This window comes from Trachemys scripta, chromosome 2 (genome assembly GCF_013100865.1).
Source record: "Trachemys scripta elegans isolate TJP31775 chromosome 2, CAS_Tse_1.0, whole genome shotgun sequence".
NCBI lineage: Eukaryota > Metazoa > Chordata > Testudines > Emydidae > Trachemys > Trachemys scripta.
Window position 1 is genome coordinate 167,804,779 of NC_048299.1, and position 17,565 is coordinate 167,822,343.

The window sequence follows — 17,565 nt, forward strand, 5'->3', positions numbered from 1 at the left end:
AACAATAGAATACCATTTATTTTAAATATTTTTGGGAATAAGGTCCTTGTAACTACATTTTCAAATATATTAGTTTAAATTACAACACAAAATAGAAAGTGCTCCTTGTTCACTTTATATTTATTTTTGATTACAAATATTTGCACTGTAAAAAAAAATGATTTTTCAATTCACCTCATACAAGTACTGTACTGCAATTTCTTTATCATTAAAGTTGAACTTACAAATGTAGAATTATGTGCAAAAAAACCTACATTCAAAAATAAAACAATGTAAAACTTTAGAGCCTACAGGTCGACTCAGTCCTACTTCTTGATCAGCCAATCACTCAGACAAACAAGATTGGTTACAATTTGCAGGAGATGCCTACTTCTTGTCTACAATGTCACCTGAACGTGAGAACAGGGGTTTGCATGGCACTGTTGTAGCCAGCGTCGCAAGATATTTACGTGCCAGATGCGCTAAAGATTCATCTGTCCCTTCATGCTTCAACCACCATTCCAGAGGACATGCGTCCATCAGGGCCGGCTTTAGCAAGAGCGGGGCCCGATTCATGGGGGCGGGGCTTGCTGCAAGCCCTGCCCCCAGGACCCGAGCCGCGCNATGGGGATCATGGTCAGGATGGGTAGGAGGAGCAGGAGGATGAGTAGGTGGATGGGGATCATGGTCAGGATGGGTAGGAGGAGCAGGAGTATAATGACTATGTGGATGGAGATCAGTGTGGGGATGGGTAGTAGTAGGAGGAGGAGTAGGTGGATGAGGATTATGGTGGGAATGAGTAGAAGGAGCAGGCAAATGATGAGTAGGTGAATGGGGATTATGGTTGGGATGGGGAGGAGGAGCAGGAGGAGCATGGTGGATGGGGAGTAGGTGGATGGGGATTACGGTGGGGAGGAGTAGGAGGAGGATGAATAGGTGGATGAGGATCATGGTGGGAATGAGTAGAAGGAGCAGGCAAATGATGAGTAGGTGAATGGGGATTATGGTGGGGATGGGGAGGAAGATGAGGATGAGTATGTGGATGGAGATCATGGTGGGAATGGGTAGAAGGAGCAGGAGGAACATGCTGAGTAGGTGGATGGGGATTACGGTGGGGATGAGTAGTAGTAGGAGGATGAGTAGGTGGATGCTGATCATGGTGGGGATGAGTAAGTGGATAGGGATCACTGTGGAGATGGGGAGGAGGAGGATGAGTAGGTGGATGAGGATTATGGTGGGGATGGATAGTAGGAGCAGAATGATGAGGAGTGGGTGAATGGGGATCATGGTGGGGATGGGTAGGAGGAGCACGAGTATGATGAGTACGTGGTTGCGGATCACGGTGGGGATGGATAGGAGGAGCAGGAGGAGGATGAATAGATGGATGGGTATCATGGTGGGAATGGGTAGGAACAACAGAAGCATGAAGAGTTGGTGGATGGGGATCATGGTGGGGATGGGTAGGAGGAGCAGAAGGAGGATGAATAGGTGGATTGGGATTATCGTGGGTATAGGTAGGAGTAGCAGGAGGAGGATGAGTAGGTGGATGCGTATGAGGGTGGGGATGGGTAGGAGGAGCAGGAGGAGCATGCTGCGTAGGTGGATGGGGATCATGGTGGGGATGGGAAGGAGGAGCAGGAGGATGATGAATAGATGGATGGCGATCATGGTTGGGATGGGAAGGGACGATGGGTAGGATGAGTAGGTGGATGGGGATCATGCTGGCGATGTGTAGGAGGAACAGGAGGAGGATGGGTAGTTGGATAGGGATCATGGTTGGGATGGGGATGAGGAGATTGATGAGTAGATGGATGGGGATCATTGTGGGGATGAGTAGAAAGAACAGGAGGATGATGAGTAGGGGGATGGGGATTATGGTGGGGATGGGTAGGAGGAGGAGGAGGAGGAGTAGGTGGATGGGGATTGTGGTGGGGATGGATAGCAGGAGCAGGAGCATGATGAGTAGGTGGATGGGGATCATGGTGGGGAAGGGTAGGAGGAGGAGGATGAGTAGTTGGATGGGGATCATGGTGGGGATGGGGAGAAGGAGGAGGATGAGTAGGTGGATCATGGTGGGGATGGGTAGGAGAAGAATGGTGAGTAGGTGGATGGAGATCATGGTGGGGATTGGAGGGCGAGAGGGTTTAGCAGGGGTCCCGTCTCCTATGAACTCTGGGACTCCCCACATGGCTTTGCCTCATCTCCCAGGTTGGCTGAGTGTGGCGGCCCCTTTGCCCGGCCCGTCCCTTCCTCCCCAGGACGGTGCCAGTGGGGCACACACATTTTTTCCAGGGCTGGAGCCAGGCAGGCGCCTCAAAGCGCGGAGCCAGCCTATGGCCGCTCTGCCAGGGAGCTCGCGCGCCTCTCGCCCGCCGCCGCCTCGCGGTGCCCTCCGCCGCGCAGACAATGGGAGATCAAAGGGGGAGGAGGAGGAGGAGGAGGATGGTGCGAGAGGCGGCTGAAGTCGAGCCGGAGCGGGTTGCGTGTGGCGCTCTCTCTGCGCTCGATTAGTGATCCTGGGGAGCGAGCCGGGGACAGAGGGGTGGGGGTGCGGGGAGCCGCCGTGTGGGTGAGTGTGTGTGTGTGTGTGTGTGTGTGAGTGTGACCGGGTGAGTGTGCGAGCGAGTTGCGCAGCTGCTCTGCGCGCAGCCCCCGCCGCCGCAGCAGCGCTGGCATTTCGTGCGGGGAGCGGCGGCCAGTTGCACCGGGGAGCGAGAGGCAGCAGCGCGCAGGAGGAGGAGGAGGAAGAAGAAGGAGGAGGAGGAGGGAGGCCACACAGACACCAACTGAAACAAAGTATCTCCAAACCAGCCCCCAACTCCACCTTGTGAGACTCCCCAGCATGGCTTCCGAGGAACTCTACGAGGTAATGACCCAGAGCACCAGCCCTGCCCCCCACCCCGTCCGTACACACACTGCCCGACCCCCCGCCCTTCTTTCGGGGCTGTTTGAAACACTGCAGGCTTGTCACCACACTTGCTCCTGCTGCTGCCCCTTCTCTGCAGGGCCCGGCGGGTGCAGGGTTCCCCCACCCGCCGCCTTCCTCCCCAGTTTTGCTGGAGGAGGACGGAAATATGACTGAAAGGAGGAGACGGTAGAGTGTTACCATTGGCCTGTGCTCCCCCAACAACACTTTGACTCCAGCGGGAGGACGGGGCGGGGGGGGCGGGGGTTGCTGGATGGTGGGGAGTCGCGCTGACAGCAGCGCCCTGTTTAGAGTGCAACACAAAAGTGTGCCGCTTGGTAGTGTGCAAAAATGTGTGCAAAGCCGAGTTATGGCATGTGTTGGGGGAGGAGGGGGTTTCCTTCGGTGTGTATGTGTGTATCGAAGTACCACCCTGTGCCTTGGCCATGCAGCAAGCTCAGGTGATGCAAAATATTAAAATTTAAACTGCTCATCCCAACATGCTTTAACAAGAAGGTTAAAGGTTGTAAGAGAAGCCATGAGAGCCAAAGTTAAGCCTCTGACACACCATCATTCACCGGGTTCTTGAGAAGTGCTTGAAGGGAGCAGTCATGGCATGAGTTGGGGGCTTGGGGTGAGGAGAGGATGAGATGAGATGATAGCCTTAACTTTAAATTTCCTGTCTTTTGATGTTACATCCTTAACACTAATTGAAAAGCAGTATGGTTTCTCTTGGATTTAACTTCCTTGTTTTTATTTTTACAAGAAGCCATCCTTGGGAGTGTAGAACAGTCATTATTCTGGAGCCATTCTGATTTCTTTGATAAATATGTATTCACCTGAGACAACAATGGTTTTGTCTCTTGGGAGAATACGTTTTAAGGCAGGTTTAAAAAAAAAAAAAAGACTATTTGTAACCAGAGGTTGGAATTTTGTGTCATTGAGATCAGTTGTAGAAGACTGCACAGAAAGACATTTTTTTCTCCTGCTGGTGTATATATAAAAATTGCCCGTTAATAGAATTACATATATGCAATGATGGAAGAATAGACACACAGAAACCAATGAAAAGTATCTTGTGTCCACTTAAATTTATAAGTGAGCTTTAGTGGTGCTGAATTGGTAGACCAGAAAACCAAAGGCCTCTATTCCCAAGTCAGATAAATCATAGTTAATAGCTTTTGCAAGTTTTTCCACCTTATTAATGTGGCTCAACTGAGACTTGAAGGGGTCATTTATAGAAGTAAGAAGATAAATTTAGGGATCAATTTGGGAAATCCTCTATGTGCAAAACTTACATTGATTTTTGGTGGGTGTTCTGCTGGTAAAAGGATTTGCGGAATTGGGCCCTTAGACTCTATTCTCATTACAGTATTTGTCCTCTTTGGAGCATAAGCATTTCTAATCTGGTATCCTGTCTGATACCAATATCTGATGCCTGAGACTGTCATATAGAGTACCAGTTTTAATAGGTGTCAAAATCAACCAACCTCCCCCAGTGAATTGCATCCAGTCTACAAATTCATACCAAGTGGGCCACTGAGCTCCACTATGATAGTAATACATTTTGGTCACTAGACAATGTGTTTGAAATGGTGTCTTAAGTGAAAGACTCTGTATCTCATTGCCAGTCCTCTGAGCAGTCTAGTTATTCCACCTGTTACTCAAAAGCCTGCTTTTTTCAAAGCACCAAAAGTGGTTGGACCATATCATTATGGATTACTTTTTGTCATTCTTAATCTAAAAATAAAATTAATTCTTTAATTATACAAGTGCAGAGTATCCATAAGGCAACTAAACTTTTATTTTAAAGCTTGTATGACTTATAAATGGACAAACTGTCACTGATTTTTGTAATTTAAAAACAAAATTGCTGTTCAATCTTGCCAAGTTTCTTCTGGAGGAGGAATTTGCATGGCTGTGCCACCAGTGCCTGATGCTGAACCATCAGAAGAGATGAGATGTTGAATGGAACTCATTAAACTACAATGAGTACTTCTAACTCTGCTTCTAATTTTTGTGTTTTGCTTTTTTTTGTGAGTTATCTTTTAATTAAGGCGCTATATGATTCTTTGCATTCAGTAATAGGAAGTCCAAAATCATGCTCTATGAAGTGTGATTACAGCCCTGTTTTTCCAGTCTAATCCTGTGTTTTGGTCAAGAGATGATACTCAAATATCTGAGAATGTTCATCAGTCTAACAATGACAGTTAAACATGCTGGTGTCAAAAGATCTCGGTTCTTCTAAAATAGAAACTTGAATTGAGAATTTTGTTGCAAGTAAGATTAAAAATTCAGAAGCATTGGCCATACTGTATTGGAGGATTTATTTATTTATTTATTTACTCTTGTTATTGAGAATATTTTCTCTGGTGACCGGAAGAATGGTTATAGGTCAAGATTTGTAATTCAAACACAGACAACTTGAAAGACCCCAAAACTTTGGAAGAATTACTTTGGATAAGCTGTGGATCCTATCTATTGTTAGTTCATGAGCTTTTATAGGGGCCTTTTTAATGGTAACTAATTGCTCAAGAAAGAATGCATGATCAGAAGAAAATCTTAAGCATTCATTGAGGAGAGACCTCAGAGATCAGTTGTGTTTTGTTTTGGTTTTTTTGCTTTATTTTTTCTCTTCTCTTCTGGACAATAAACCAAAGATGTGATCTTGACTGTATCCATGGTCGCGACAAGTGAGTGTTTTTCCTTCTAAAAGCCTTACCTAATTTTTCAAGTGATATTACAGTTGGGGATGGACCTGGGGCACTTGGTGGACAAGACAAGTGACGGAAAGGTTCCTCTCACTTTTTCCCAAATTTGTCCACATGGGAGGGTTTGACTTGCTCTTTTTTATGACATCTCCCCTGCCCACCACCCTCCCAATGCACTTACCTTTTAGAAACTCCTGTGCATATTTGCAGCTGTTTAAGCAAAGATTAGGGCTAGTTTCTCCTCTAGTTTGGTTTATTTCACTCTCATCTCTTCAATGTTTATGAAAGACCTTGACCAACTTTCATTGCTTTACTGACACCTGCCTATTGCAAGATGATAATCAGTATTTTTTGTTGGGTAAGCAGGGGAACTAGTGATCCCAAATTATCCAGACAGCTCAACTGCAAAGCAAGTTGCAAGTACTTCATAGTGGTTTGCCTAACCGCTTCTGGCAGAGCTCTGTAGTGGTGATTGGGATTAAAATAATTCCAAATAGTTGGTGGTGTGAGAGATTTGTTTTTGAAACATGAAGGTTATCCCATTTAAATGTTTCGGGTACAATTGCATATTAACAGCTAGCTTAATAACAACAACAAAAGTCTGGCATTTAGTAGGCAGTCCCCCCCCCCACTTGTTGCAATGGGTTTGGAAAACACTGTTTCTAAATTTTAGTGCAGTGGACTTTGTGCAGTGGAAGTGATGTGAATTATTTTGTGGCTTTTGGAGACTGTAGTGTGATTAGATACAAAGTGTTTCCATTCTGCCTATAAACATTTCTGTTGATGTTACAGCTCTTTGATTTGTCCCATCGGATGAATTTCTCTTAATGAGTAAACATGGTCCAGGTCTGATTTTGCTTTTGTTAAGCCAGTGCTTTTGGGTTTTATCAGGAAGCAGCAGAAACCAAATCCACCCGAATTTAACCAATGTGTAACATTCCTGCTTTTCATTTTGTATTTCACTTTGTCATTGTTCGTAAACCTGATCGTCATGTGTCTTAACATCTATCAAGTCTTTTTCCATTAAAAATATTAAAGCTTTACATATTTCAGCCAGTGCAGTCCACATTTTCAGACTGACTTTCATGCTTATAGTAAGGAAAGAACAATATTCAGGAGCCTTTTAAAATTATGTTTTCATCCTTAATATATTTCTTGAACATATGTAAGACTTCGCTTAAAAAGACAATATGTAATCTTAAAAAAAAAAAAAAAAAAGTAAAAATCTGCACAGGCTTAGTGAAATCACAAGTTGGGGCTCATTACATGAGTAACTGGATGAAATTCTATGGCCTGTGTTATATAAGGGGTCAGACTATATGATTTCTTATCGTTCTAGCCTTAAAATCTCTGAAAAATCACACACTGCATACAATTTTGGTCCTAAGCATAAAATATACTTGGACTACAGAGGACTACTGCTCATATGCTTATTTCCAAAATAGTGTTTTCAAATTTTTTTCTCCTCCATGGGAAATACCTACTTCAACACATGGGGCTTTCCATATATTGTGGTGCATTGGTGTCTGGACCATAGTCCAAGTCTATCTGTTTTATCAGGAAATTTAAACCTCTTATATTATTAAAAAATCTCATGAAAATGGCAAAAACCAAAACACACAATATAAACTTTGAGTACTACTGACATTTTTCTTGGTGGTTTGATGAAAAATGAATTGATAGTGAGAATGAGTTACAATCCCCCATTTGGGTGATTTTTTTTTTTTCTTCAATGGAGTGTCTCTCACTTTTTTCTCTGCACCCCTCTAGCAAGCAGTATAAAGTATTCTGGCACCTGTCCTTTCGTCACATTGTTGCTCCACATCTGCTGATTCCTAGAATATCAGTTAGGTATTGTTTGTCTGTAAAATGGTTTACAACCTTCTAGCCATACTGGCAAAATGGTGCACCACGACAGACCAGTCAAATGTTATTTGACAACAAATGTGCTGTGATGGAATTGCCATTTCTCACTTCCAAGGGGGGCAGAGACTTGTTTTCCCATCCTCCAACTAATCAGATACCACTGTAGCCTAGCGGAACAACTCCCAAGCTTGCAAAGAAGACACAAGGTGTTCAAATTTCACCTCTAAGTGCTCATGTAATTAACTACCCTTATTGAAGACAGCCAACCTAAAAAATAGTTATGGAAGAGCCACTCCTCCCTCCCATTTGTTTAAAGTAAGGTAACAAATAACTTACACAATGTGGGTTCTGTGTATACAGTAACATCTCTAACATGACAAACCTGCATCTTATCTACTGCACCACACAGTGGCTAAACCAGTTTGGGTTATCCAATCTCTAACCATTATAATTCACACTCCTCCTCTCCCAGAACAAAGCATGGAATCTAGGATTTCTGTTCCCCAATATTCTACTGCTGACTACTAAATTGTTTTGCAACCCACTGTGGAAGTGTGCCATGCTCTCAAGTAGCTAGCCCAGAAAGGCACTAGCAGTTACTTCTGTGGCTCAAATAGTAAGGGCCTAAGCTAGGATTCTGAAGGTCAAGGGATTCAAATCCTGCTGTTGCTCTGTGGGAGGATGGTATAGTTACATATGAATCACAAAATGGAAAAACCATGTTAAAACAGTTTTTGTACTTGAAAACAATGTTAATCTGTACATGATATGTATAGCCAAAGTACACATTTCACATTTTATTATTTTGTCACACATTTTCCTTTAGTTACCCCCTAATTTGTATTATGTGCCTCTCTTTGTGCCCAGTCCACAGGGCATGTGAGCCTGTGACTGTTCATGCTCTTTAGCTCAAGTTGTAAGGGCTCCATGTTTTTTGTTCTAGAGGTCACTGGTTCAGTGTTGGTCAAGATGGTGGCCATGATGCTTGCAGATTACATAGACTCTTCACAGAAGTTCATTCCAGCTGATAGGTTATTTTATCATGGAGAGTTGCTGTGGCTATACTTACTTGCATTAACTTTTCAATGAGAATAACATATTAGAGACACACTATTTACTAAAGCACATCACATCCTGTCATGGTCTTCAGGAGGGTTAGTCAGGAGCAGTTTCAGCAGCTCAGTTTCTTTCTCTGATTACGAGACAGATGCAGCTCTGCTTCTCCCTGACTCTTGGGAGCTATCGATTGAGATACACCAAAGGTGTACCTAAAACCAAACAACCCCTAGGAAATTAGGGGTGGGGAAAAAAAACCTATGTTTAGTGATAGTTAAGGTTGCAGCTGGACATACCCCATCTTCACTAAACTTTTTCCCATGCTTTTAAGGTGAAGGGGAAAGACTTGTGTGTTTCTTTCCACGCCCAACCCCCCCACCCCCAGTTGCCTGCAGCACTGTTGATGATACACTCCAAGGCTCCGTAAGACTTTCACTTCCATCGTAAATAGATATCCAAAAGCACAACATACCCAAACCTCAGCAAATTTGCACTCAAACAAAACCTTAAGATTTACCTCAACGGTGTTAAGACAAAATAACTTTCTGAATGTGTGGCAGTCAGATGTGCTGATCTGTTGATATAAAAGCATATAAGGTCACTCTTAAGGTTTTATGTTAGAATGCAAATTGATGGGATGGGGGGGTTATGTATTGCTTTTGAGTATCTTGTCAAGATGGAAGTGAAAACCTTATGGAGTGTTGGTATGTTGCCTACCACACTGCCAATAATATGAGGGTGGAAAGGAATGCACAGACCTTTCCCCTTAACGTCTTATTTTCTGTGCTTTTAAGATTTTGGGTGAATGAGATGTCTTGCCACAACCTTAACTGTCACTTTTTCTCTTCTTTCTCTTTCTTTGCTTCCTGTCCATCAATTCCACAGCGACGATGAGTCCGAACAAGGTTATTCTCTGTAAATCCTCCTTGGTCAATGCTATGAGGTCAATATCATCTGTGAATCTAAGGTTATTCACTGTCCTCCCTCCTAGCCTAACTCGTCTCGTTTCATCTCTCAGTGCTACAGACAGTAGTGCTTCCAATACCAAGTTGAATAAATCTGGTGATAATATGCATCCTTGTCTCACTCCTTACTGTCATTCTAAACCAATCCTTCAGCTTCTTGTTTACTCTTGCCACACTCCTGGTCTTGCTGTAGATGTTTTCTATTGACTTGATCAATTTCAGCTCAGGGATGCCATACATTCTTAAGATTTGCCATTACCCTTTCTACAAAATGCTACCAAAAGCCTGTTTGAAGTCTTATAGAATTGTTGTAACAGGTTTGGTTGTGTTCTATATATTTCTCCAATATCTGTCTTATCAAAAATAGCTGATCTGTTATACTTCATTCTGGTCTGAATCCTACCTGTTCCTCTGTAAGCCCTGCTTCCACATACCTCTTCACCAGGGCGTTGCAGAGGGGAATGAATGCTTTTTCCTGGAATGCTCAATAAGATGATTCCTCTGTGGTTCTTGTGCTCACTCGTATCTCCTTTTTTATAGGTTGGTTCTGTTATCACTCCCTCCACCCCCGTTCACTTGGCACTTGCTGTTGCATGTAAATCTTGTCGAATAGCTTGTGTGTTGCCTTTACTGTGTAAAATGTCACTAAACATTTTTTTTTGTTTGCTAATTAATACTAAAGATGGACCAGTGTTTCCCTTTGGTATATAGTCTTAAATTTTGTACACACTTTATCTTGTCCTAGAATATTGTTAGTCATTTATGTATCTTTCATGATTAAATGTAGTTTCAGTAGCCATAACACTTAATTTTATGTGTACATTTTTTTCTTGATGGACTTACCTTAATATTTACAGAACAATTTGGTGTTCTTTGATCTGTTTTCGGTATTAATAGAAAAACAAAACTAGCATAAGACTTTCCAATGCAGGTTGGTCCAATATACTATGAAGACAACAGTATTTACTGTTTTGGTAAACATTCTCAATACACTTGCATGTGCCTCTTTAGAGGTGATCTACTGTAGCTCTTTTGCATTAGATGTTTGTAAAGATGGATTAATACATATAGATATTAATGAAAACTATTCTCTTAACCTAAGGTAGGGTTCTGTTTTTAATGATTTTTATAGCCATTTTGTTAGTATAAAATGTGAAAGAAAATCACTTGCATATTCACTCAATACCTTTTTTAAGTGTCTACTTCTCTTGAATAATGAAACAAAGTAATTACTGTAACTATCAATTTGTTTGTGATGTTTCAGTGACACTTTGTACATTTTAAAACCCGTTGTATAAAATATAATGATAAAATGAGTTAATGACTGTCAGGATTCTCCTTGCCTCAAGGCCATGTTGCTTTGAATTTAAGTGGCCCAGCCACATTTACGTAGTACACAACTATGCAGTCCCTTTTAAAAAAACAAACAAACAAAACTCAAAATAAGAAACATCTTAACTTGCAGATTTCCCTGCTTTTGAGACACACATTGAGACCATTTAAGTTTTTCTCCGGACTATTCTGAAATATTGTGTGGGGAAAATGCTAATTTTTTTAACCACATGACTTCTTTTATGCTTCTGGTATCCAGAATTGTGTGTTTTGTTTTGTTTTGTTTTTTGCAGACAAGGTAAATTCTTTTTACTATTTTAGTAATCAACAGTTGTACAAGCGATTGTTTTCTGGAATAAGACTAGCTTGTGTAAATCACTTATTTAATGGCATATTTCAGATTTGGCTTTTGTAGAGAGTGTCATGATTTAAAGTCCAGTTAAAACACCTTTTATAAGATATTTGATGGATCTCAGCAAGAATTTGTCCATAAAAATATTATATAGGTATGCATTTCAGATTACATTAAGCCTAAATTATAAAAACGTTTTAAAACAAAGACTCTGGAGTTGTAATGTGCTGACTGTAGTGAAACAAGGTTCTGTGGCTTTAGATGTGTGTTTTGTTTGTTTTTAAAAGTGTTGTTCTCCTATGAAAAGTAGTTACATAAGTTAATATGATAAAACCTTCATAACAGATATGTTGTCTATTGAAGTAATAGCTGCTTGCTTTAGTGGCAGGAATAACTTTTCCTCCAGTTAGCCCTACAGAGTCAAAACAGCTGCAAGAGAGTGAGCTGGATTTTATTCTGGCCTGCTGCTTGTTAAAGTTGTTAACTACATGCAACTGCAGAAGCTGATCCTGCACAATTGTATTCAATGCTAATAACACTTGTCCACCTCTAGACTAGACCACATATAGGTTTGTGTGTCTGTTACTGCTTCTGAGCTAATAGATCTGGGATAAAATTCTGGATCTAATGAAGTCATTGGGATTTTTGTCATTGTCTTCAATGGAACCAAGATTTCATCCTTGCTCCTTTAGCTGAAGCAGTAGAGGTTCACACTTTTAGATGCAGATGTTCTCGGTTCATTCCCAGCCAGTGACCTAGTCAGGGGCAGAGCTTCACAATCCCAGTGAAGACTTGTAAAATTTGCAATTGAGACAAGATTAGTATATGTGATCCGTATAGCAAAATAAGATCTAGCTGTCTTGTATGACCAGACTTTTGGTGTAGCACATACAAATGTCTATCAGAAAATGAAAGAAAAAGGTCATGGGGTTACAGTAAAACAAATTGTAGTAATGAATTCCAGAATCTATTACTGGGTATTTGAAACTGCCAACCACTATAGTAGATAACCATAAACATCAATTTTATTATTTATATTTCAGTAAATTAGTCTTCCTTACCTACAATGATAAATGAAAAATTAACTTTGTTTGTTACAGTTTGGGTTTTAAAAAGAAAAAAGTCATGTCATTTTTTTTTGCCATACAGAAGCCAGGACTTGGAACACATTGGCAGACCAGTACAAATGTTTTCAGGGCCAGTGTGTTTTTTCAAGTGCTTGTCTTGGATCACTGATCAGGAAAGAATTTGATTTCTGATTGGAAACATGTTTTAAAAACAAAACAAACTAGATGCAGTGAAATTTTCATCCTCACGGTTCATTGTATGCTTTTTTTGTGTAGTATGGGAAATACTTGGATAAGACGCTAGCTGTGGGCTTCTAAAAATTTTGTAACGTCTTCTGGTTTTCTGGAGGCATGGCTTCAGAATAAATATGTTGAAAGGCTGTATTTTTATCCAAGCTACAGATGATCAATATGAACAAGGGAATTGCATTCCAAGGTACAAATTGCAAATAATTATCTTTTTGTTCTGAAGGATCAGTATAAAAATGTATTTTACTCATGTAAGAGAAATGTCTCTTGGCAAAACTTATGTGAGAAAGATAGCCTTTTACTTCATATTGCAGGATTTTGTTTTTATTTTGTTGTCTGTCATGTTGCGCTCATTGTATCTCTCAAGGTATGCTCTTATTTGGCTTCAATTTCTTAACAAAATATTTGATTTTAAGAAATAAGATATAAATTCAAGTGTTGAAGGACTTTTCTTTGGGACGTGGTGTTCTAAGGCTGTTGACAGAAAGATTGTTGAAATATGGAAGTTGGTGCATCAAGAAGTTGTTTGCTTTGGCAGTTTATGTCCATGACTGCAGAAAAATAGTGATATTAAGACCTACTATTTCATGTGTTCAAAACCATACACCTAAAACCTGTTTATCAAGTATAGTAGAGTAAAATCTTGCCAATTTGCACATAATGAATCCACCCCTTCCCGGCTTCTTGTCCCAGTTTCCTTGTCCATCCAATTCTCCCCCTTCCTCCCCCCCACCCCTCATTTGGGTCTGACTCTTGTCTTCTCTGCAGTTGATTCAGGCAGCTACCTCCTCCATGCTACCTGGTCATCAACAGGAGGAGGTCATTGAGAGCACAAGAGAGACAGGCTCCCTGTTCTCATTTCTTGGGCTTGGACTTGCCCTGGTGTAATCAGGAAATGTAATTATAGGGAAAGTCCTGCTAGGCCTCCTACAGCCATTGGTTGGAGCATGCTTGGTGGGGATGGAATCTGTGGGAAATGAGGGCTACAAAGCTCTATCAAGTCTCTATGGAGTAAGTGCAAATTGCAGTTTTTCAGAAAATTATAAGTTGGCCAAATTTGGGTGGAATTTCATGGGGATGGCAAAAGGTACATCCTTGCTCCACAGGCTATCCCACTGCCAAATTTCAAGTTCTTGTTCCAATGCTTGGGGTTACTAGAGCTTTTCAAAGAAAACCTCACCAGAACAAAACAATATATTTTTCCTCAGACTCATTCTTGGAAGTAGCTGAGCTGTTTTGTCTGAAATTCCCCCCCTCAAATCAGTCTGATGTAGATGCCTTGCCTGGAATGTCTCAGTCCAATAGTTAAAGTTATCAGCAACTGAAAACGGTGTAATAATGGGAAGTGTTGGGCAACCTTATAGGCAGTGCTACCAGTCACATTTATAATAATAATATGGCACGTGTACAGAGGCAGATTGACTGGGTCACATGCAAGGAAACTGTATCCCAAGCACAAGCCACAACAGAAATTCCTCCTCCCTACCTTTCTCTCTCACCTAATTTCTCAGTGGCAGAGGGGGAGGAATTTGCCATGAAGGCAAATGCCCATGCCTTCTATTTCACTCATCTGGTGCAGGATGATCCACCCTTCTATCCACTGCTGGCATGGTCCTGGAGACTGTGGGTGATATTAGTGGATGAATGCAATTGATTAGTGCTGGTGGTGCTGAAACTTACTGAAAAATTAATGGATCATGAATGCATTCATCCTAATCCCACCAAAATGTTTCCTTGCCTTGGGAAGAGATAAAAAATTTTAACTGATATTTTTAAATCTTTCTTTGTAGTTGAATGTTGGTTAAACTTCAATAGTTTTGGGAAACTTTAAGAAAACTTTAAGGAAAGTTAGTATTTGTCCCTCAACTAGTTCTAACTCCCAACAAAATCTGAGAGGACATTGAGTCCCATGTTGATATCACAAGTAGCAGTGCACGTTCAAGAGGAACTACACATCCCAGTGAAGTGGACTTGTATTTTTCCCCTTAAGTCTGATTTTTTTCTTTCACTATAACTTCACTCTTTCATGTGACAGTGGGAAATTTTCAGCAACTTTCAGGACTCATGTGTCTCTGACTCTTTCAGAGCTAAGATGTATAAATGTTAACATTTCCCTGAATTTTGTGTGAAACTATTGAGATACACATAATTAATATTAATTCACCATAAACATTTTAGAAAATAAAGTTTAAAGCATGGTAATCATGTAGTTTATTAAAAGTTCTGGATTTTCCCCCTCTTGGAGAACATTACCAGAAATATAAATTTTGCAGATCTGTGAAATCCTACTATATTCCAGTTATGAACTCAGAAACCTCTGCAAACCCAAGGTGAAAACTGTTGAATTGCACAGGTGTAACCAATGGTGCAGTTTGCCCGATAGAGTCTCTGTTACAGGTGGTGATATGCAAGATGGAAAGTACCCAGCTTGGTTTTCCAAGCCGAAACTGAATTGGCCATGGTGACGGTTTTTCAAAACACCTTTTTACTTAAATGCTAGGCATGCTTAGGTATAGAAATCATTGATAAATACTGAACGTGGAATCCCATGATGCGCTTTTTTTTTTTTTTACTCACTTTTCAGGGTAGATCCACGTTCTAAAAACAAGTAGCTCTAATTACCATCTTATGTTTTCCCCTCCGATTCATTTCCAGCATCATTTTGGTAGTTTGAGCTTCGGATTATTGTATTCAGAATGTGATTTGAAGTTCTGGTTTTTCATGGAGCCCCAGAATAAAAAATATGTTAAATCCAGCTTTCCAGCAATATACAACTTTCCAGTGTTGTGTAGAACTAATTTCTGGATCTGTGGTCTTGAAATGGTCACTGCTGTCTCACACCAGGCAAAAATATAATTCAGGCTCAAGGTTTCATGAATGGAAAGAATCAAGGTTTCAAGGGATGTAGAGAAAAGAAATTCCTTAATTGCCAGTGTACCAATGATAGAAGCCTGAGTAATGAATACAAAGAATTTCAAGTGCTCATTTATTAAAAAAATAATTTTGACACAATAGATATTACTGAAACATGGTGGGAGGACTCACATGATTGGGATGTTAAAATCTCTGACTACACACCCTATTTAAGAAGGATCCTGAAGACAGAAACAGAGCAGGTGGTGTTCTATATCAAAACTACCATTACGTGCTTTAGAATAATTGACAGTTCAGAAATGCAGGAGCTGGCATGTTATAGATCAGTGTTCTGACAAATCACACGATGGGGTCCTGTTTGGAATCCATTATAGACTACCAAATCAAACTAGCAAACAGGATGAACCATATTTTAAACAACTAGTTATGTGTAGAAAAAAACTGCACTTTCTATCATGTATTTCAAACTGGAGGTCTTATACGGACAGTAGTAAAACTTCTGTGGAGTTTCTAAAATTTTGATGATTTTCTATCACAAAAAGTATTACATCCTACTTGAGGTAATTCTATATTAGATCTCATTTTGACAAAGATGAAATCTAATGAGAAATCACTGAATGAAAAATTAGTGATTGCCTAGATAAAAGTGATCATGACCTACTTACATTTGTTATGTCCAAAGAGAAACTAGTCCTGACTAATTTTTAATATATATATATATATAAAATACACACACACACACCTGGCATTTTTTTAAAAAGGGTCAACTTCCAGAAGCTGACAATACAACAATGGACAAAATTGATTTTATTTAAATTTTAAATGTGGATGATTGGGAGAATTAAAAAAAAATCTTTATAAGAGGTCCCAAAACCACGATTCTGCTATCAGAACAGAAGTCTTCACCCTGAGTAAGAAGGAAAGTGAAAACAGCAATGAAAAATAAAATAATCTATAACAAATACAAACCATGTAGGTGACAACAATGGCTATAAATGAGCAGTCATGAATTGCAGACAGTTGATAAGGGAAGTGAAAGGAATTATTGAAAAATCCATGGCCAATAGGGTAAAGGACAATATGCGGGCTTTTTAAAAACTATATCAAGAATAAAAGAAATCCTAGTAATGGTGTAGGTCTGTTGCTAGAAAGGGATGATAAAATTGTCAGTGATGCAGAAAAAGCAGTAGTAGTCAATAAATATTTTTGTTTTGCATTAAGAAAGAAGCTAGATGTATTCAGTTTACAGTGGTAAGGAAATAATTTATATTCCAACAGTAACTAGGGAGGATGGTAAACGGCAATTGCTAAGGATTAACACTTTAAAATCTACGGGACCAGATAGCTTGCATTCAAAAGTTTTAAAAATTGGCTGAGGAGCAGTATGAAGCTCTGATTGTTGATATTTAACAAATTTGAAATATTCGGGAAAGTTCCAGAGAACTGGAAAAAAGCAATCTGGGCTCATTCAAATAATGTGTGTTTTAATACAGCTAAAGGGAAGGTCATGTGTCCAGGAACCAAGATTGTAGGGCACACTTATAAAATGAGGGATTGTATTTGGAAATCCCTAACTCAAAAAAGAATTGAGGGGTCATGATGGAAACCCAACTGAATGTGAGGTTGCCATGTGATTTGGTGGGTAAGAGCGCATGTGCAATCCTTCGATGCATAAGCAGGGATTTTTTAAATTAGAAATGGGGAGATGATGTTATTACTCAGTCTACAGCGTTAGTCTGACCATTGTTAGACTGTTATGTCCAGTCCTGGTGACACAATCTAAAAGGGATGTCGACAAATTGGAAAGGATTCAGAAAAGAACTAGAAGAATAATCTGAAAAATCTGCCTTACACTGAGAGACTGAAGAAGAAGCTTCCTCTATTTAGCTTAACAAAGAGAAAGTTAAGAGGTGACTAGATCATGGCCTATATGTGGAGACATGATTTCTGATACCAGAGAGCCCTTTAATACAGCAGACAAAGGCATTACATAGTCCAGTGGCTGGAAGCGGAACATAGACAAATTCAGACTAGAAATATGGTGAAAATGTTTAACAAGAAGAGTAATTGGCCATTGGAACAGTATACCTGGGGAGTGGTTCTCTAGATTCTCTATTGCTTGAAATTTTGATTTAAATATTGGCTGTGGGTTTGATGCAGGGATTACTGGGTGAAAATCTGTATCCTTTGTTATGCAGAAGGACAGATT

The 17,565-nt window shown here is 40.3% G+C and overlaps 2 protein-coding genes across 2 annotated transcripts in view; one reads left to right on the top strand and one right to left on the bottom strand.

Annotated features, from left to right (window-relative positions):
- Positions 1 to 817: 817 nt before the first annotated feature.
- LOC117871794 (uncharacterized histidine-rich protein DDB_G0274557-like) lies at positions 818 to 1,699 on the bottom strand. Its single transcript, XM_034759555.1, has one exon. It carries the CDS (start codon positions 1,697 to 1,699, stop codon positions 818 to 820), a length of 882 nt encoding a protein of 293 aa, XP_034615446.1.
- Positions 1,700 to 2,552: 853 nt separating this feature from the next.
- CDYL (chromodomain Y like) overlaps positions 2,553 to 17,565 on the top strand; it is a 184,397-nt gene continuing 169,384 nt past the window's right edge. Inside the window, exon 1 of the mRNA XM_034762254.1 lies at positions 2,553 to 2,845. Coding sequence (XP_034618145.1) covers positions 2,822 to 2,845 — 24 coding nt within the window. The 5' untranslated portion in view covers positions 2,553 to 2,821. The remainder of the gene's footprint in view (positions 2,846 to 17,565) is intronic.